Genomic DNA, 22,181 nt, shown 5'->3' with positions numbered 1-22,181 from the left:
AAAGTTGCACTCCAAGCTAACGCTGGAGCGCAACATTAGCGTACATCTCCACAGACTAACTTAATAACTCTCTAGTCTTCTTAAACTCGAAGGTTTATGGCTGCACCAACACAAACCTTCTATCTGTCCCTATCCTAGGCAAGATCAATCCAATCTTTTCCATCCTTACCGATTTCCTTTAGGTCCATCTCAACTTTAACCCTATATCTTTGTCTTGGCCTTCCTACAGGTCTCTTACCATCAGGTTTCCCAACAAGAATTAGACCTCCCCGATGGTGAAGTGGTAGCGTCGTCACCTTGTAATCAAGGGGTGCCGGGTTCGATACCCGGTGGAGACACACCAACTCAATCAATCAAAAACCCAACAAGAATCCTGTAAACTCCCCTTTCCTCCCATTCGTGCATCATGGCCTACCCATCTAAGTCTTCTTGATTTAATTATTCTAATAATATCTGGACATGAATACAAATTATGCAGTTCTAAATTATGTAACCTTCTCCACTCACCTGTCTCCTCATCCCTTTTAGGTCCAAATGTTTTCCTAAATATTTTATTTTCAAATACTCTTAATTTATGTTCCTGTTTCAATGTAAGGGACCAAGTTTCACGTTCATATAATACTGCAGGCAAAATAACGGTTTTCAATATTTTAAGTTTTAGTTTCTTAGATATTATATGACAAGATATTTATTTACTTATTTATTTATTAATGCCTTATTTTAAATGGCGGAGTTAAGGCCGTATTGGAGTGCCTGAATTAAGTCTGCTTTTTATTTCCTCTTTAATATCACACCTCCACGGATGGATTTAAAATTATATAGAGATTTTGTAAAATTTTGTTCATCCCGTAAAATGTTTTATAATGTAATTGAAACCTCAAATTGTATTCAAACATTAGCGTATATCTCCATAAATAGGTCTAAAATAGTGTAGGTAGAGTAAATTCTCTAGAAAGTGTTTTGTGCTGGTACTTGAAGCTACCTTGAAATCAACTACACCAAATGAGAAAGTGTTGTGTAAAGATTTATTTTTCACAGATGATTTTTACTAAAGTTTATATTCGGCTTCACAATAAATTCTATATGTATATCACAACAAAAGCATAGCTCTACTTTAGTTTACATTGTGTTGGCCCAATGTAAAAACCACCCATTGACCCTACATTGGCAGCATGGCCAAATCACCATTGTCCAACAGTATGTTCATACATTTGGCCAACCACTTTTAGTTATGTTGGGCTAACACTCGGTCAACCGCTTTTGGTTACTTGAGAAGCTACTGACAGATGCTACACATAATTACTGGAGAGAACTTTGCCAGGATTCATTAAATTCTTTGGATCCAAAGTTTGCTTCAGTTTCCTCATTATATCAATGCCTACTTCTCCTTGCTCCTCTTCCAGCAAAGAGATTTTTCCATAACCAATGCCATGCTCCCCTGTGCACGTTCCATCCACTGCTAAGCCAAGCCTAAAAAGAACAAAGTATTCCAAGTTAAAAGTTGGCAAATCACATCTTTGATTCAAGCATAGACATTAAAAATTACGACTTTTCTGAAATATTTGTGCAAGAACTACCAAAACCACACGGTCCATGATAGACCAAATTATGTCAAATTATAACCTAAATAAAACAGCATGTAAAAGAATTGACATTTACTTCAAAGACCATGATGCTCAGCTACTCGCAATAGACACAAGCTGCAATAAAAATACAAAATATACCAACACTGCAGAAATGCATGATTATAACCCAAACAATGTACTATGTTTTAAACAGAAATTAATTAAACGAGAAATGAACAGAAATCCATGAAGTAAACAGAAACCTTTCCTGAAAAACGTAGATAACTTAAAAATAAAGAAAACAAGAGCTGGATTACAAATGGAATTACTATCTCAAGCAAAAAAATGAAATCACTTCACAGAGAAAGCAAAACCAATAGCACTCCCACCTTCTGGAACAACTATGCAACATACAAAAAAAAATTACAGAAAAGTTCTAAAAGTTGCAAAAAAACAGCAGTATGACAAAGAGATAAGCAACACAACAAATAAAAAAAAAACAATGTGGAATATAATAAAGATAGAAACCAACTCCGCACCAAAGAACCACCAAAATATAAGCATAAAGCTAAGACAAAATAACATTTAAAACCCCCAAAAAATCTCAAATGTTTTTAATAATCACTTCATAGAAAGTGTTAGAAACTTATACACACACAACCTCACCCCCCAAAACAAATCAACCGGGAGCCAAAAACATTTTTTATGGAACCAACAGATGATTCCGAAATTATTCAAATTATCGGGAAACTAAAAAACAAAAAGCAGCAGGACTTGATGAAATAACAGACCACATTACAAAAGCATCTGCCATTTGCAAATAGTGAAACCCCTTGTACATATTATAAACCACTCCTTTTCAAGTGGAATTTTTGCAGAATAACTAAAAACAGCCAAAATAATACCAATCTATAAAAAAGGTGAAAAAAATGATGTAAAAAATTACAGGCCAATTGCCCTACTGTCAGTGTTCTCTAAAATAATCGAGCATGCAGTTGAGAAACGACTAAGGAATTTTTGTAACACATGCCAAATTATAACACCAACCCAACATGGTTTTCTAAGAGACAAAAGTACAACTACAGCGCTTCATGAATTCACAGAAAATATACTTCTCCACATGGAAAGGAAACTACTAAACACAACAATTTTCTTGAAAATCTATGTAAACATCTAGCCACTTTACATTATGCAATTCAGAAAATGAGAAGTATCTCTAACTTAAAAATGGTAAAAATCCTCTATTTTTCAAGTGTAGAATAGACTAAGGTATGGCATATTGCTATGGGGGAACTCAACAAAACTATCCAAGGTTTTCATTCTACAAAAAAGAATCATCAGAACTATGGTCCAAGAGCCTCCACAAACATCTTGCAAAAATCTGTTCACCAAACTTTCAATACTCACAGTACCATCCCTATATATATTACAATGCCTCCTATTTGTAAAGCACAACATCAAAAACCTCAATAAAAATAGTAATATACATAATCATAACACAAGAACAAAGTCAAATATACACATAGACAACCACAGACTGAACCTATACAAAAGGAGTGCCAGAAACACAGGAATACTACTATACAATAAAAAAGAAAGAAATCTTAAGCTATTCAAAAATAAAATAAAAAGCTATCTCTTAGAAACATCACCCTACAGCATAGAAGAATTTCTACAGCATATCTAAAACTACTTTCTCTATCTCACACATGTACATAATCAATTGGACACAATATGTATATCAACATGTATGAAACCTTAATTAATCTGATATGCATCCCATATATGTAATCTAGTGGATGTAATATATATTTGTAACTCAATTATGCTGATCTACATCCCATATATGTAATCTAGTGGATGTAATATACATTTGTAACTCAATTATGCTGATCTACATCCCAAATATGTTATCAAGGGTATGTAATATATATTTGTAACCCATAACTGCTATATGCCATGTATGTAATCAAACTGATATGTAATAATACAACTTGTAACTTTAATTATGCTGCATCACAAATAAGTAATCAAGTGGATGTATTTGTACTGAAATCATGCTAATGTTATATGTAACAAATGACGTGCTCTATACTGCTGCAGATAGAAATATCTACAATGTAGTCAACAGAACAAGAATAAATTACAATTACAATTACATGTCCAGATATTATTAGAATAATGAAATCAAGAAGACTTAGGTGGCCAGGCCATGTGGCACGAATGAGAGAGGAAAGAAGGGTTTACAGGATTCTTGTTGGGAAACCTGATGGTAAGAGACCTGGAGGAAGGCCAAGATGAAGATGGAGAGATTACGTTGAGATGGACCTAAAGGAAATCGGTAAGAATGGGAAAGATTGTATTGATCTTGCCCAGTATAGGGACAGATGGAAGGCTTGTGTTGCTGCAGCCATAAAGTTTCGGGTTTAAGAAGGCTAGAGAGTTAGTTAGTTTTCTGATAATTGTATGATGGCACCAGAGGGGAATAGAAGGAGGTGGAATCCCTTCCAGTTGACAAGACTGGTTCCTTACCACCCTTCCTAAATACAAGAAAAAATTTATAGATACATGAACATTTTACATGTGATATTTTACAATATCTTGAATGAAATTGAATTATATTTTTCTCTTATTTTATGTCATTTTTCAGCTAATATCATTGATAAGAATGAATGATTATTTTGGGAAATCGATGAAGGAATATTCACTTTTCGATAAGAAAAGGATAAGTACGTGAAAATAATAGTGACAGTTGCTTACTAAATATAACAACTTCTATGGTTTTCCGCATAAATTACTTGCATTCTCAGAGTACGGTTCAGCAACAAAAAGTGGAAAAACAATTTTCATGAAATATCACATAAAATGGAATTCTGATATTTTGAATTCTTTCTTACAAATAATAATGAAGCAGAAAACAAAGTTATTAAATAATAACCATGTTGAATATTAATTTACTTTACCTAGCAGCAAAATGGACGGTAATTTATATTTGTTGATTTTTTTTAGTTTTAATTATAAAGAGTAGTAAATCAGTGCTTATTATTACAAGAAGTATGTTCTATGTTAAATTAAAGGGAATGAAAGAAAGCCAAAATGAACATAATTCCTTGCTATTACCCGAATGCTTTGCCTGGTTCTTAAAAGTTTTTTTGCGGGGAGGTCTATTTCTGGAGGAAATTTTCTCCTGCATCACCGCCTGAATTCATCTACTCTTTCCAACTGATTCCACACCCAACATGTTACCTCATTGATGATTATATGATCATGGAAATGACGACAAGCTAGATGATTTTTTAGGGACTCAAAGAGATAGAAATCACTGGGAGCTACATCTGGAATATAAGGTGGATGTTCCAATCATTCCCACCCAAAACAGTTCCTGCATTTGTCTAGCCATGTGCAGATAGGCGTTGTCATTAAGGAGAATGATGCCTTCACTCAGGAGACTGGAATGTTGGCGGCAAGTGGATGCTGCAGTTTCTGCAAGGCAGCCCAATGTGAGGTGGTGTTGATAGTGTCGCCATGAGGCATAAATTCCAAGACTATGGTGCCCTGCGAGTGTGAAAATATGGTTAGCAGAACCTTATGTGCTGATGGGATATCCTCAAAGTTGTTGGTGGCTGGGGAGAAGGAAAGTTTGCATTCCATGGAAGCAGGTTTGATTCAGATTGAAAGTGGTGGAGCCATGAGCCATGATTCATCCCCATAATAATTAGTTTGATTACACTCTGCCTCGTACCGCATAATGTGCTTCATGAATAAGTCAATTTTGTTACTTTTCAATCATAAGGCAACTAGCATGGGATCTTCCATATGGACATGCACACACTTCATGGGTGATGTAGGCAGTTCCATCAGAGCAACTCACTGTCTCGGCTACTCATGTCCGTTAACATGTATAATCTCCTCCACATGCCAGACTGCAGCCTCAGTTGAAACCTCCACAAGATGACTTGAATGCTCCTAGTTGACAATGCTCATTATTCTATTGTTGCATACATATTACACGTTGTCATTCCTAAAACACAAAGTTTCATTGACACAAGAACAAATGTATTCCATCTGTCCCTATCCTGGGCAAGATCAATTGATTCTTCACCATCCTTATCAGTTTCATTCAGGTCTATTTTATTATTGTCATTCCATTTTCACCTTAGTCTTCCTGCAGGTCTCTTAGCATCAGGTTCCCCAAGAAAGTAATGTATGTTAACTGCAGACTGTATTCTGACAAGGGTTAGGTGGGAGAACAGCATGCGCTGAACCTCACCCGCTAACTAAAGATCCTTTCCTATGACCTGCTCATTGAAGTCTTGCTGATGTTTTAGTAATATCAGGGGATGAATATAGATTATGCAGTTCCCTGGTCTAAGGATAGTTGAATATTTCTTGCAATAGCTAAAGTTTATTAGTGTTCCACAGCCACATAATGACAATAATTTAAAAAAAAATCTTTCCAAATGCAGCTATATAAGAAGGAACAATTTCTCTCTAGCAAGGAAAGTAAACACAAATTTAGCTACTTACTGAGCTATTTTCACTGCTAATGCTTTTGTATCTTGCAATGATCCTGTCTTATCAGGGTCAAATATAAGTGTAGCATGAAAATTTCCATCACCAACGTGTCCTATAACATTACCTGTAATAGAAGATAATATTTAATAACTGTATCTGAAAAAAAAATAATAAACTATTTGAATCTTCAAGAAAAGAAACAAAAATTATAAATGATTTTATAATTGTGTTATGTGATAAAATATTTTTAATGTTAAATTCATTTATTTATTTTCATCTGGCCATGGTGGCTCAGTCAGTAACGCGTCTGACTTACATGCTAAAGGTCCCGGGTTTTATCCCCAGCCAGATCAAATCCCGGTACTTTTCTAATGTTACCTGTGGAAACCCTGGGGTGTAAAGGTGGTCAGGGGCATGATGCTGATCACATCACCCCACTCATGACCGGATCAAGAAAGTGTGGGGCGTTGCCCCCACACCCCCTATACACCTTCATGGCATGGTGCTAAGCACAGGGGAGCACTTTACCTCTTTTTTTTCATCTGAATATTTCTAAAACATATACACATATTCTCAATTTGCGTACTAAAACCCTCATTGAACAAAAAGTTTAGCCTCCATACTGAGGTTACAAAACAATTATCTTATATTATGAAGTTATGAAAGTCCTCTAAAAGTACAATATTATGAATAAGTAGTTTGAAAATTTATCTTGTTGTGAGATTCATTTTTGTATGTCAAAACTAGAGAGACAAAAAAATTATTCATTTTTTTTTTCAAAAAATGTTACCATATTCACCAAATAAACCATATTCCTTTATGAGTTCCTGAGTAGCAACAACAACATCAGCTAGTTTACTTATAGGAACACAAACATCTGTGGGCATGGCACACCATCCTGGTCTCAGAGCTTTGAGTGCATAATACATGTCATGCCGAGCTTGCCAGATCTTTGTCCGCTCTTCAAGCTCTTCTGCCCACCTGAATCCAGTGCCTCCATTTTCCTCAGATATGGACTCTGAAAATAATGTTTACTCATAAATATTGCCTAACATAACAACAAAAAAGAACTTTCTCAATAATTCAAACCAAAATTATTTTATTTTTTTATATATTTCAATGTTTACTATAATTGTCTGTAATTGAGTGTGCCTTCTTGTCAATTTATTATGTTTGTATGAATACAAGTATTAATTTACCCTAGTTTTATGTAAAAAAAATCTAATTTATGGATTCTGTATCCTAATACAAAATCAAAATCCATCACAGTCATATTCATACATGAATGATGATTGTGAATAAATCATTGAGGTTATCTATGAAATTCTGGCAATCGGTAAAAAAATCACCAATGTTCAATAGTAATAGATATAATTTCCTCTTACATTAAATCAAAATGTCCTATGACTATTAAGTAATAGAAAAGAGTCCTTACCAACGGTTTGTGCTTGCTCTCTTGTTGAAGAAGGAGTTCCATGAAATTCTAAGAACAATGTTGGAGCCACAGGAAGATTAAGTTTGCTATATTTATTAACAGCCTCGATTCCTATTTCATCAACAAGTTCTGAAACACATATTATTAGCATTAATATGATTACTTTGATAAACATTAAGAAAAATGCAAGACTTAAAAATAAAGGAACTAGAAAAGAAACACACAAATGTAACAGTGAGACTCTTATTATGTAGCTTTTTCTGTGCTGGAAATGAAGAGGATGTTGCTATTGGATTATTATTTAAAGTAAGGACATAAAGATGACAGAATTTTATTGTCAGAACACTGATGCATACATGTGACTTTTTTTTAAAAAAAACAGTAATAATAATAAGACCTTGACTTTGATGTATGCCTGTACTTCAAATCACTGAAACAATAAAATTTAGCTATGAGAAGTGGAAAATTTTAAATATTACTATTATAAAGATGATAATATGCTTGATCACAATCTTTTGTCAGACAGCTTCCTTTTAACTTTCACCTTGATTGTATGCATATGCATTTAGTCCTCTCCTATTCCCAAATGAAGAGCCCAGGTGAGCTTGAAAATTTGGAAATATGAAAAGATATGTGCCTATAAAATAGTACTTTTGTATTTTCATTATTGTTACTGTAATTCAGGCCTGGTCAATCTGTCACATTTGTGAAGGAGCTTTGAACGTACATGTTTGGATTGCAGAGTGTACCGTAACAATGTAAGTGTGGAGGATGGGAGCAAGGCACGATCATAGGTCAAATACGTGCAGTGCAAAACCTCTTGTTGCCTGATTCATGAGTAACGGTCCAGTGTGGAATCATAATCATGCCATAAGGATCGCAGGAGGTGGTTCCATGAAAAGGTAAAAAAAAAAAAGGTAAAGTGTTCCCCTGTGCATAGCACCATGCCATGAAAGCGTATAGGGGGTGTGGGGGTAACGCCCCACACTTTCTTGATCCGGTCGTGAGTGGGGGTGATGTGATCAGCATCACGCCCCTGACCGCCTTTACCCCCCAGGGTTTCCCCCAGGTACCCATGTTATTCGACGCTGGGTAGGCGCCGGGGCCGCTTCCACCGTTAGAAAAGTTCCCGGATTTGAACCGGCCGGGGATCGAACCCGGGACCTTGAGCATGGTAGTCAGACGCGTTACCGACTGAGCCACCGCGGCCATGAAAAGGACGATGCATATTCCAACAGTATTTTTACCTATTAATGCAAGGGGCTCCCCCAATTGCTGTACTGTTTGCTGGCCTTGATGTGCAGTGTGTAGGTGACAGGCTCACACTGCACAGAGCACTCACTGCCCTCAACAAATGCAAGTGACTTTGTTCCAGCCTGCTGTAAGTTTTCCAATTTACTGAAACACCTGGAACGCAGACACTAAGCTTTGGTGGCCAGCACAACAGCAACACATCTGGAGAAGGACCGATAGAGGTTGTGCACAGTGGTGAGAGGGATTTGCAGCCATTCCTCTTGAAGCAAACTGATGAGTTCACGACATGTTGTTGATAGAGGGAAACGTCGCACATGTGACCCTCCAAAATACCCCATAAGAACTCAATAATGTTCAGGTCCTTCAACAGGTGTGCCATGGCAGATGTTCAACCTCACGTTCATGCTCATCGAACCACTCTGTGACCTGTTTAGTAGTGTGTACTAGTGCGTTTTCATCCTGGAACACTGCATCACCATCTGGGAACAATATTTTCACCATAGGACGCAGATGGTCCTCCAGAATGGCCTTATAGTCATTGGCAGTGGTTCCAAAGTCTTCTACATAATTGCACATCACACCATCACAGATCCAACACCATGTTTCACTCTAGGCACTAAGTAGTCTGGTTGGTGTGTTTCGGGTGGACTTCTCCACATCATGGAAAAACAGTGAAGGTAGACTCATCCGAGTACACGACATGTCTGAGATCATCTAATGTCCATGACTTGTGCTGCTGGCACCAGTCAACCCACCTTTTGACATTGGTGCTAGTGACGAAGGGTTTTCGTACAGCAACCAATGTTGGCCGTATGTAGTTCCCAATGAACGGCTTTGATAGAAATAGATTGACAAGTCTATATTAAAGCTTTTTGGACACAATCCTCTTCAATACACTGATGTTTCTGTCAGACAGCTTCTGCTTTCCCCGACAGTTACTCCTCCTGGATGTGGTTCGTCCTTCATTCTGGTATGCTGCCATGACCCTTGATACTGTGGCTCTTGATACCCTACAAATATTTGCAGTCTCCGTTAATGATGCACCAGCAAGACGAGCACCAAAAATTTGCCCTCTTTGCCTCCATTCTACTGTGCGAAACCGAATATTTAACATGCAGCTCAGCTACTACTGTGCCAATGTGACTGACAGGCACACACCTACATGCTCGAATGCCTGCTATGCTGTGCATGACCAACAGTTGGTGCAGGCAAGCCACCAGTGGCATGTCCTCTAATCACCGGTGTTTCAGTTTCAATGTCCACTTCCTGTATGTGTTTAACTGTTATTTGTGTAGCAAATTAAATGACATACTACAATTACTTGTTCTTACTGTAAAAATAAATTATAGTATGAAAAGTAGACATCACTGAACCACATAAGGATGAAAAATCCAAACCTTACTAAAATCAGAGATTTTTTTATTTATTTATTTATTTATTAAGAAAATTCCAGATACAGCACAGGTGGCCATTTTACACTGAAACTGTCAACAATTAAAATGCAATGATGATGATCATAATAATAATAATAATAAGCAAAAAATATTAAAAAATAATAAAAGTAACAAAATAATACAAAAGTGAATAGCAAATTAACAAAAAATAAATAAAAGATTGCACTATTTCATATTATTTACAAACATTTCTTCTAATAGATGACCGAAAGGCAAACTCGGAGGAAAATATGTCGATTTTTGATGAGAGATCATTGTATTATGTGACATTATTGGTCTGTAAAAGATAGATCTTTTTATCAATATTACCAACAGCATATTTACCCATTCTTGCTATTGGCACTCCAGACTGAATTGTTTGAATGACAGTTTCAACTGCAGACTTAACTGATGGATATGAACACAGAGCAGCAATCATGGTTTCTGGTACTGCATGGAGTCGAACTGTTGCATTAGTAATTATTCCAAGTGTTCCTTCAGACCCCACAAATAAGTTTGTCAAGTTGTATCCAGCAGATGTTTTTCTTAAATGAAAGCAAACAGTTAATGTATATGGAAGATTTTGTTGAAAAATAGACTGTTCTCATTGAGTGGGATTTAGAATTACCAATAACATCACACACACACACTAATAAAATCATATTTTAATCAGGGCTTTTAAAATGTTTTGTTCATTCTGCATGTATATCATTCAGTACTAAAAATAGGTGTCGGCACCCTAAGAAAGTATTATTTGTAATATTGTTTTTCATTTTAAAAGTCAAAGATCAACAATTTGCTTATCAGTAACTTACATTATAAAAAATCTATAGTCTATATTCAAGTATTCATATGTAAAAAATTACAGACAAGTGGTAGAATAATTTACAAAACACACATATCATAAACCTAACAGAAAAATATTCTGAATGGTGTACTGAAGGAAGCTTCCTTGTAAGAAAAAGTACTTTGCACTTAATAGAAACAGTCACTGTTGGAGAAATCGAAAGAAGCATAAAAAAATGGAATTAACTATATTGTATGCATCTCGATATCAACTTACCACAAAAGTAGTGAAAATCTAATTGTGTCCTTCGTGATACAAAATGTTGCTGTTCTCAATGTGTTCTAACGTTCAACATGTGGGAACAGCACCACACGTTCTAAACATGTACATTCACAGTCTGCATTTTCAGCAGTTTTAATTTTTCTGAGGTCAATTATGTACAATCTTGAATTCGCTTTTGCTTCCTTATTGAAGCTTCTGTTAAATAAGTTGCCATTTGCTGTGTCTATTTATCAAAACAAGCTTGGTTTGTTTTATGAAAAATCTAGTAAGTTCCTTGGCTCTGCACTGAAAAGAAAGTGTGTTGGTAAGTACTTGCCACAGCACAGTAGCGTACGCAGGATTTCATCAAGGGGGGTGTTATTTCGAAAACTTTCTACAAATTCACATTACCATTGTTTTATTATACTTTAATTAATAATAATAATAAATTAATTAATAATTCTTGTAATTAATTAATTAATTAGTTTAATTACTACTAATAATTACTACTAATGCAGCTGCTATTTATGAAAGAAATAGAACAAAATTACATTTCTTTTGTTTCTTTGTTACAAAATAATTGTCTAGTCAACGGTTATTTGTATATGATAAGTGAGACATTTTAAGTGTGAAGAAAATCCATAAAAACAAGCAAATATATTAAATTTATTGAAATAATCGAAATATGAAACTCATTCAAGGAGCCGCGCTGGTCTAGTCTGACAACCTCGTGGGAGATCCGGGTTCGATTCCCGGAATTGGTTGGAATTTATCCAGCCTTGTCTCCGCACCCAGCCTCATAGTAATGGGTACCTGAGAGCAATCCTGAGGGATGAAGGCTGCCGGAGCATGGTGCTGACACATCACCTGCAAAATAGTTCGAGATCGAGAATCTTTGGGGCCCACCACACCACTACGTGTGCCTTCATGGCACGGTGCTATATGCATGGCGGAATTTACATTACCTTTACCTATGGAACTCGCCCAGGATGATGATGAAGCGCGAGAATACATGTTGCTAAATTCCACTGAGTCTATGTTTTCGTTGAAAAGTAAGTTTATAGAAATTCCAACACATTTATCACTTCTAGGTGATTCACAAAGCACTTCTTCAACATTATGTAATGATGTGGATGTAGACTCAGCATCACTTGAGAGTTCACAAGGGGGTGTGAAATCAGTACCGGGAAGAACGTTTGCAATAAGGTCGGCACACTGCGACGAAGCAAGGAATTTTCACAATTCTCGCGAGAGTCACTGCACGACTTTTTGCAAAAAAATTGCAAAATTGAACTTTTCGGCCGCTTAGATTATGTTTGGAATGTTGTGTTTTTCTTCATGCTGCATGGGAATAATAATTCAAATTATTATTATTATTATTATTATTATTACAGTCACAGATCTTTGACTGTGTTAAATTAGCCATTTTAATGTTTTTTCTATAGCATTTTCCATAATATTTCAAAAGCTCAAGGGGGGGGGGTTAAACCCGGTAACCCCCCCCCCTTGCATACGCCACTGCCACAGCAAGCAGAATGTGAATGGGAAGACAGAAAAGATCTGCATATTTTCTTGGGATTTGGTCAATAATACACATTTTGGATTCAGTCAGTCAAGTGTAAATGTAAAGTAAAATGTAAAGAAAAAAATAGTAAGGGCAGCATCACACCCAATACCTTCACAAAAATGCATGTTTGGGCTAAAAGAAACACCTGCTTATCTAATGTTCTTGTTTGCAAGAGGCAGGGGTTGGAGTGGAAACAATCGGAGCTGCAAACCCTTTCTGTCAAACCTCCCATGTTATCATTGGATCTGGCCAGTAGCAAAGATAACAGTATGCAAATTGCCCTTTTGTTGTAATTGTTGAAATTGTACTGATGCATTCACGGCCATTCTACATTTCATTAACGTTTATCTTACAATATTTGAACCTCACATTGGACATAAAGCAAATAAAACATGGTGGTGGACAATTTGCCTACTACTACATTTGCCAAGAGCTATACAAGTTCCTATAATTTCAAAGTTAGGTATGTTTTCTGTGTGGGAGGAGATGACTATGAGCAGACTATGTATGTGCTCTAGGATCCTGAAAGGGTTCTACTAGTACATAGATGCTTATGGCATACACAGTATACTCTTTCATATTTTTAGAACTTTCCACTCTCAAAAATAACAATTGTGGGACATTTTAAGATAGGTATGCATTTACCACTCTGCCTTTTCCCTACTTCAGTATTTTTAGAACTTTCCACTCTCAAAAATGACAATCGTGGGTAATTTTAAGAGCGGTATGCATCTACCACTCTCGTTTTTGCTTACTTCAGTATTTTTATAACTTTCCAATCTCAAAATGGGGTCTTTTTAAGAGATGTATGCATTTACCACTCTGGTTTTTCCCTAGTTCTTCGCCACTTTGTTTGAAAATTTTTATTTCATTTTTCAAAATTTCGGAGGGGGCTGTAGCCCCATCAGCCCCCTCGCCCTCTGCGTACGCCAGTGACTATAGCTGCAGAGGCGCTATAAAATATCCCACTACACCACTGACTAGGACATTAAATGTGAAGACACAAAGTTCAAACTATGTTAATTTTTAATTAAATATCCAATCATTAGTCAAAAATCTTATTTTTAAAGCTCTTCAGTACAAACATAATATTTAAGTCACTTTTAAAACAAATTTGATGCCAGATGTCAGGATAATCATGTTTGAATTGCCTTGAAGCAGATTCAATATAATGTAACACAGTTATTTTTAGTGCTTTATAGTTTATTTTATCTGTGACGTTTCCTTCTTGTTTCTCAGAACTTTTTCAAGCTACACCAAGATACATACAATAACACAATCTCACATGGCTATAGAGAGAAAAGTGGCAGAAACAAAGTACATATGCATAAACAGGGGAGATAAAATGAACAAAAACGAAGGGGAAATTGGAATGAAATGGGTGGAACTGATAAAGAAAAGCATGTGGAAACTAAGTTGGTTAAGTTTCCTGAGCCAACTTCAATTTTCTGCACAAAAATGAAAGATTTCAATTTGCCAGATGAGTTATAGGAGAAAGGGAAGGTCAATGGCACCAGAAGGAGGGGGAGAGGGGGGAGAGAAGACAAAAAGAGTAGGTTACAGGATGAAGGGAAGGAGAAGAAACAGCCAGCTATGACACCTGCAAGGTGGAAAAACCAGTTTACCTAGGAGGAAATAAGGACACACAGTTATTCATTACTCAGAAGTGTAGAGTGACCAGCCATATGAGATTCTGTTATTGCATGTATATCTTGGTATAGCTTGAAAAAGTTCTGGGAAACAAGAACGAAACATTGCAGATAAAATGAAATAGATGTTAGATTATTTTGCATCTATAGAAAGTGGTTATGCGAACCTTTAAGGAGAACATAGATATTCTTGAAACAGATAAAATAGAAGACATAGAACAACAAAATTAAAACTTTAAGAGTGTTTCATTCCTGTTTCCTTCCCCTTCCAAACTACATGTGCATTTCTCTGATGACCCTGAGATGAGGTTGAAAGTTTCATTTTTAATGTTTAATTTTTTTTTGAACTATGTATTTTATTTTATCTGCTTCAAGGTAAGTAAAACATACATTTTAAACTTCAGCAGTACTAACTTCTCTATCTGATTTATAAAAATGCTGTTCTCTACTAGAGAGCTAACAAAAGCCACCCATATGTCTTATGGAAGCATAATACAACTTACTTCGTTCTTCTGTTCTTCCCAGCAGTATGAAGAATGCGGCCATCTGCTAGAACAACTTCTAAATTCATGACATTTTCTCGCATTGTACCATATCTGACGGCATTGGTTCCTGAAGCACTGGTAGCTGCCATGCCACACACAGATGCATCTGCACCTGGATCTTTGTAAATGGTAACAAATACAAAAATAGCCATTAGGTATAAATAGTTCATACATCATTTTCACATTACTTCACTCATAACATTTTATTTGTTACGACTCCATCAAACATTAATACTAATTCTCATGGGACGATTACCAAGTAATTAAACTTACATTGTGAAGGAATAAGGATGACCCATAGTGGCATTGCCAGGAAGTTCAGTTCATGTGTGCTCAAGAGGGGAAGTGGCGGGGGGGAGGGACATGATGGCTTCTGGTTTTGGTTATCATAAATGTCTCTCTTTCTGTCTCTTCCTCCTTCTTCTTTTCTCCCTCATTTTATCATTCTTTCTTTTTGGTTGTCCCTGCTTGAAATTTCTACTGTTTAGTCATGGGCGTCCTGAAGGAGTGGCAAGCAAGTGCCATGCCCCCCTCCCCTCTGGAATAATGGATGTTACCATAAACTTATACATTGCACACATATATTTAATTTCAGTCACAGAAATTTTGTTGATTTTTGGAAGGGTGTTGCAGGAACATGATTACTTCAATATGAAAAAGTGGTTGTTTTCTTTATTGGGGAAATATGCCTCGTTTGACCCCCCTGGAAAAAAACATTCTTTCTTCCTCCCTGGAAAAAAATCCTACAGACGTTCATGTTTACAGTAAACAAATTCTACTGTTTTCAAATGCCTTCTACTGTGCATTGAGGGTCAGGTCCTTGTTTAAACTAATGTTTTGCTGTTTTCGTGTAAATGTTGGAAGAACAATGTGTAAATTTATGTCTAAAACAGTATGTTTTTCAATTTTTTACTAGTACATTAACCACAATGAAGCTACACAATTAAAAACGTGTTCACTCTCTTTCCTTCTCTCTTTGACACTCAAGTGCACACTCATTCATTATCATTCTTCCTTCCTTCTCTTTGAACAACAAATAAGCAATAATATATAGTAATATGAAACAAAAGAATGTAATAAGAAACTGAGCTCTCATAAGCAAGCACTTGAACTTTATGAGATGTAGCACATAAACTTACCTATAGGAAACCACAATCCCTGATCCTTTATGTACTGGTTAAGGGACTTTCTTGTAATGCCTGGTTGAACTGTTACATCGAAATCTTCTGGGTGGAAGGCTACAACCTGGTCCATCTTCATCAAGTTTATGCAAACACCTCCCTATAGTCATGAAAGAACAACAACATTTTTTTCTCGTTATCATAAACAGGAAGCATATACTTCTAATATAGAAATATAAATCAAAAAACATAAAAATATATTAGCAGTAAATATAAAACCCTATTAAGCCGTGGCTCGACAGCCCTTGAAGGGCCTAGGCTGATCTCCCAACTGCCAGTCTCCCTCCCACAATCCTACCTAAAGATGTGGAGACCTTCAACCGGTATTGGAGTGGCGTGGGATCAGCATGCAAACCCCCAGCCGTTATAGGAGATTTCCCAGATCGGGTTACACTACTCACTCGTAGCTCCCCAATTTCCTCACGATGGTGGGTTGCCATCAGTCCTATACACAAGCAGACTCGAACCCATGTCGTCCTGCAGTCAGAGCAAAAAACACAGTGCCTTAGACCGCGCGGCCACAGAGGAGGACTATAAAACTCTATTAACTTCACCAAATAAACAACTTGTAAACGTGGAAAAATCCATTTTTGCCACACAATTTTGGTTTGGAATGAATCATGAATTCTGATTGTTTTTCAGATATTGTGAGATTTATCTATTTTTATTCATTAACTCACAATGTTGTATAATATATGTAATATCAAGTAGGATATCTTCAAATCCTATTTAGATTACATATCATATAAAAATTTACTTCACGCTACGATGCCAGAGGTCTTGGGTTCAAATCCTGGTCTGGGCATGGATGTTTGCGAGTGTCAATTCATCAATTTCATCATATCATCATCTTTGAAAAGAACAAATGTTGACAGACTAATTGTTGCTCTTCACTAGACCATTGCAAAAAAAATTTTTTTCGAAAGTTTCTTGTGCACCCCTGCCATATTGTTACTATTATTGAAACATAATCGCCTGCAAATTTTCAGGTCTGTAGGCCATGTTTTGACCCCCGCCCACCTCAAAAATAGTTGTCTGATCTGTTGTTTGTAATTTTATATACTTTGTTCATTTTACGGACATTAACAACATGGCAACAATGTGTAACCTATTATATTTTTCTTTTATAGGTTGTAACCAAGGCAGATATGAGTGTAAATATGGGAAAAGAACCACCTCATGAAGCAGTTCCTTCAATTTCATCCACACCAAACCGCCCGGTACTTAGAAAGGATGATAGAGAAGTGTCTGAAGCGTGGCTCTTAAGTAATTTACTGCAAGATTTGACCCCGAAAAAAGGATCTCAACTGCCCACCAATGGGGATGTGCTTCGCTACTTTGTTTTTCTCAATCATGGACCCATGCAGGAAGATAAAAGGGATGATGTTATAAAATTCGTTATCCTGAAGGCAGAAAAGTTTTGGGAGCTTTCTGGCATTCCAGTTACGCCTGTCAGAGCTGGACATTCCAAAGTAAAACTCAATAAATTAATTGTGCAATACGAAAATCTTCGGATACATAAAACAAGGAAGAACTTCCCAGCTGAGAGTGAAAGCTTTCTCAAATCTCTTCTCCTACACTTTGACATAGCACATGACAATGCTATTTCTATTATAGAACATGACAGATGTAGGACTAGGAAAATGATTCTGGAAGATGTGCAATTCTTAGAAGATCAAAGGTCATGTCGAAAAATGGAGTTAGGTGTTTTTGATAAGACATACTTTGCAAAAGTTATGAGGAAATTATCTCGTAACGAAAAAGAAATTGAGCGTGCTGCGAGGGAGAAGCGTCGCCAAGAAGAAGCTTCAACCAAGACAAACATAAACACAAGTACTAGCCTAGAATTTGATAAAGTTGGTAGCCTTGATTCAATTGATTCAGATGGCTTTGATGCTGAACCTGATGCAATTGAAGATCCTGAGTTTGTATTCCCTTCAACTATCAGTGGTGCAACAGGTACAGGTACAACACTTCGTAGAAAAAGTTCGTCAATTGCTTTAAATCTACCAAGAAATCCATTTACAAGCAAAATCATATCAACCATGGGAGACAGGCTTAATCTATCAGCTGGTCAACGAACAGCATTCATGGGAGCAATTCTTACAGAAGGTGGAGTTCCACTGAAAAAAGCAACTCTTTCAATTAAAAGCACTTGGACAGCAGGTAAGGAAGTTAGGAAATCATCAGCGCAAGCAATTAAGGCTACATTCACAGCACCGAAGCACTCAACACTACATTGGGATGGTAAGCTGGTTCCAGACTTCAAAAAAGAAAACAAAGAAAGACTAGCGATTTTGGTATCTGGTATGCCAGTCTATGAAGAAGGCAAAGTTCTTGGTATCCCTGTAATTACAAACACAACAGGTGAAGAACAAGCAAGCGCTACGTTTGACCTAGCAAACGAGTGGGAGATTTCAGATAATGTGAGATCCCTTGTTTTTGACACTACAGCTTCAAACTCAGGATGGAAAATTGGAGCTTGTGTTAGGCTGGAAAACCGCTTTGACAAGAAGTTGTTTATGCTGGCTTGTCGGCATCACATATTTGAAAGAATTCTGAGTTCAGTTCACAAAGAATTGTTTGGTGCAACATCAGGTCCTGAAAACACCAATTTCATTCAATTCAGAGACTCTATTTGGTCAACTATTAACACAGAAGCTGGTTTTAACATCCTAGAAATCAAAGACAGGAGTTTGAAACTCACTATGGAAAATTCTATACAATCACTGAAGAGAATACTTTCTACTCCAAATAGAAAGAACTTGCTACCTCGCGCTGACTTTCGGGAGTGTGCTGAATTGATGTTGATACTTCTGGGTGAGGCACCTGAAAGAGGAATACACTGGCTGAAACCAGGAGCAGCGCATCAAGCTCGATGTTTGCTTTCAGTGCTCAAGCAGGATATGACAAGGACATGATCAGTAAACTGGAAACACTATGCAAATTTAATGCACTATTCTACGTTGAAAACTGGCTCTCTTCATCCATTGGTGCCGATGCAGTGTATAATGATCTCAAGCTATGGCATGACTTGAACAAGTATTGCAAGCATGATCCTCAAGTTGCAAATGCAGCCATAAAAACCATGGAAAGGCACTTCTGGTACTTAACCGAAGAATGTGCTGTTTCTCTCTATTTTCAAACAGACTTTCCTCTTCAGAACGGCAGCAGATTGCTCGAACATTGCTCCGAATTCCTCGACCAAAAGTGTTTGAAAGGGGATATCCAACTTTTCCTATTCTTAGCCACAGTACAAAACTATCATCCCTTATTGGGCCTAAATCCTGGTTAGCGACTGGCTAAGAAAACCTGTTAGTGAATGGCATAATGATCCCAATTACCAAGAAGCTGAGACATATGTGCGGCATGTCAAAGTGGTGAATGATCTGTCGGAACGGGCTGTGAAACTAATCCAAGACTTCTCAACTAGTGTTACCAATGATGAAACACAAAAACAGTTCTTATTGCAAGTGGTCGAATATCACCGCAAAAAAATTCCCAACTTTCAAAAAGAGACATTAAAGAACTTAACAGCACTCTCCTCCACAAAACCATAAATCCAGTAAAGTGATTTCAAATGATTGTGTGTTCACTATTACCATACTTGTTAGTTACTATATATGGAGTTTGTCTTCTCTGCATAATAAACTGTCTTACATTGCAAACATTTTTGTCATGATTTTAGTGTAGGAAAACAATGATTAATAAACTAAATCAGTTAATTGTGTTGGGCTGGGGTCAAAACATCACCAAATGACCTAAAATTTGGTATGCATTCATATTTTGCCAGTAGAAACAACATAGGAGGGGTGCACCATATAATTTTAAAAATATTTTTTTTCCATGCCTACATGCAATGCCCTACTCTTCACCACTCTTCTAGCCACTCAAAATCATTGGTATTGGATGATGTTGATGAAAAAAATTCAATTAATACTTATCGATACCAATATCACTGATATCAATACTGTTTTGGTATTGCCTCAGCTCTAGTTTCTAGTTTTCTTAAAAAAAAAGAACACAGAAAGAAATTCAAAATATTTCTAAACTTAATAAGAACAATAAAATGAAAGAAAAATAATTGAGAGAAATATATATTAACTAGAATAACTCACCTGTGAAGCAGTTGATCCTCCTTCTAAACCAGTTCCTGTGCCACGTGGAATGAGCGGAATATTCTCTCTGTTACAGAGCTTGGCAATCTCACTCACTTGCAAGGTTGACTGAGGCCATAATACTAGGCCAGGTGGAGCCGAAGTGTATGGTCCTTCATCCACACCATTTTGTTCCAAAGTTGAAGTTGCTGATGACACATTCTTCTCACCTACAATCTTGCTAAATTCAGCTTTAAGTTCCAAAGCCCTGAAGTTTCTTTCCTAAATAAAACAGAGAGTTTCTAAATTTCCTCCAGAATTGAGCATATACATCAACTATGTAGCATATCAATGATGAGAAAGATTCTATACCTAGTTTCTGCAGTTAGATGTGAGTGAAGTGACAAAGTTTTGTGCTTGTTGCACAGAGCCATATGCTACTTGACTCATTCCCAGTTATAAGAAATGGGAATATAACTTCATACCAAGTAAATATAGGCAAATGAAAAATGTACTCGAAAAAAGTTAATGAATGAGAATAACATGCCAGTGAAACATTCACTGTCATGTTTTAAGGGGTTCTAAGGTGTTGTTTTGGTGGAAAACATTTTGTGGAAAGGGAGAAATGTAACATCTCAGTACGTGTTATCGTACAAAGTCCCGACTCTGGGGGAGGGGGGGGGTTGAGATACCAACTCTGCGTTTGGGGGCTAGCCCCGTGAAATATGAACTACACTCACGATTAACTTTAAACACTATAATTGACTGGTCTGGCAGGGGTGTGAGAGAATGATAGAGGAACGTTCGTTACCTGTAGAACTTGCAGTGACGGTCGACTCGCTGATTCGTAGATGAACACTGATGAACTCTCCTGAAATAAAACTTCTTTCCGATATTGTACTACTCCTCGCTGTAACTCCTTTTGTAACGTTTGGTAACAACTATTAACGCCATAACTTTCTTACTTCAACAACTTGTATAATTCCGAGGCACTAACTGTGCACGTGATAGATTTCAGATACCGACTGGGGAGAGAAATATTCTCCCGAGCTATTTAAACGAAATTCGAACTTCGGCCGTTGAGAGGACGCATCTCTCAATAACGGTGCTTTCAGCGTAAAGCTGTGTTTGCAGTATCTTCCCTGCGATTCCGGAAGAATTCGTATCAGCGGATTTTTACATCTGCTGAAGATCGCAGGTGGCATTTGCTTGAAAGAAGCTCTTTCCAGCTTCTTTCATATTCGGGCCCTTTTTATGAAATGATTAGGCTATCGGACTATGGCGCCCGGGGTCCCGGATTCGAGTCATGCCTTGGGCATGATACGACACACCTGCCTGGGGCAAAAAATTAAATTCACGCAGGGAAGTTAATTTTTTGTAACGCGAGCCCGACCATACCAGTCAACTCTAGAAAATAATTTATTTACACCAACCCAAAAAAAAAATTGGGCATGATACGACATGTGATGATGGGTCATTAAAAAATATATATTATTTATTTGTACATTTTTTAAAGCTGCTTCTTTGGCTGAGCACATTGAGTACTGGACTCAAGATCTCACAATTGAGAGTTCCAGGTTTGAATTCTGGTGCGTGCATAGGATGTTGTTCCCTGTCGTCACAATTAACCAATAGGAGACATAAAATAAGAAAAATACAAAAAAACACAAATACATTTGGTTGCATATATTTAAAAAAATACTAGTTTTAAAACAGTTATAGAAAATATATTCAAATTCCTAATGTAATATATTTCAAGAATGCAAATGCATTATTTTGCTTCAAACATATCAATAATGGAAAAAAAACAAGTTAAAGCAAAACTATTGAACTTTGAACACATTGATTCTGTCCATATATTTAACACCTTAGTATTGTTAATGAGGTCATGC

At 36.7% G+C, this 22,181-nt stretch overlaps 1 protein-coding gene across 2 annotated transcripts in view; it reads right to left on the bottom strand.

Moving 5' to 3' along the window:
* Window positions 1–1,005: 1,005 nt before the first annotated feature.
* The window catches only part of LOC146001454 (D-lactate dehydrogenase, mitochondrial-like), a 32,170-nt gene continuing 10,994 nt past the window's right edge, over window positions 1,006–22,181 (bottom strand). For both annotated transcript variants that reach the window (XM_083138779.1, XM_083138778.1), the window contains exons 2-9: window positions 20,311–20,571; window positions 16,151–16,292; window positions 14,970–15,129; window positions 10,548–10,747; window positions 7,516–7,644; window positions 6,880–7,098; window positions 6,093–6,204; window positions 1,006–1,470 (exon numbers count right to left, since the gene is read on the bottom strand). In XM_083138779.1, coding sequence (XP_082994905.1) covers window positions 1,290–1,470; window positions 6,093–6,204; window positions 6,880–7,098; window positions 7,516–7,644; window positions 10,548–10,747; window positions 14,970–15,129; window positions 16,151–16,292; window positions 20,311–20,571 — 1,404 coding nt within the window. In that variant the 3' untranslated portion in view covers window positions 1,006–1,289. The remainder of the gene's footprint in view (window positions 1,471–6,092; window positions 6,205–6,879; window positions 7,099–7,515; window positions 7,645–10,547; window positions 10,748–14,969; window positions 15,130–16,150; window positions 16,293–20,310; window positions 20,572–22,181) is intronic.

Source organism: Lepisma saccharinum, chromosome 17 (assembly GCF_977018435.1).
Source record: "Lepisma saccharinum chromosome 17, izLepSacc3.1, whole genome shotgun sequence".
Taxonomy (NCBI): domain Eukaryota; kingdom Metazoa; phylum Arthropoda; class Insecta; order Zygentoma; family Lepismatidae; genus Lepisma; species Lepisma saccharinum.
The sequence above is the reverse complement of the archived record's forward strand: the minus strand, read 5'-3'. Positions and strand labels throughout refer to the sequence as shown.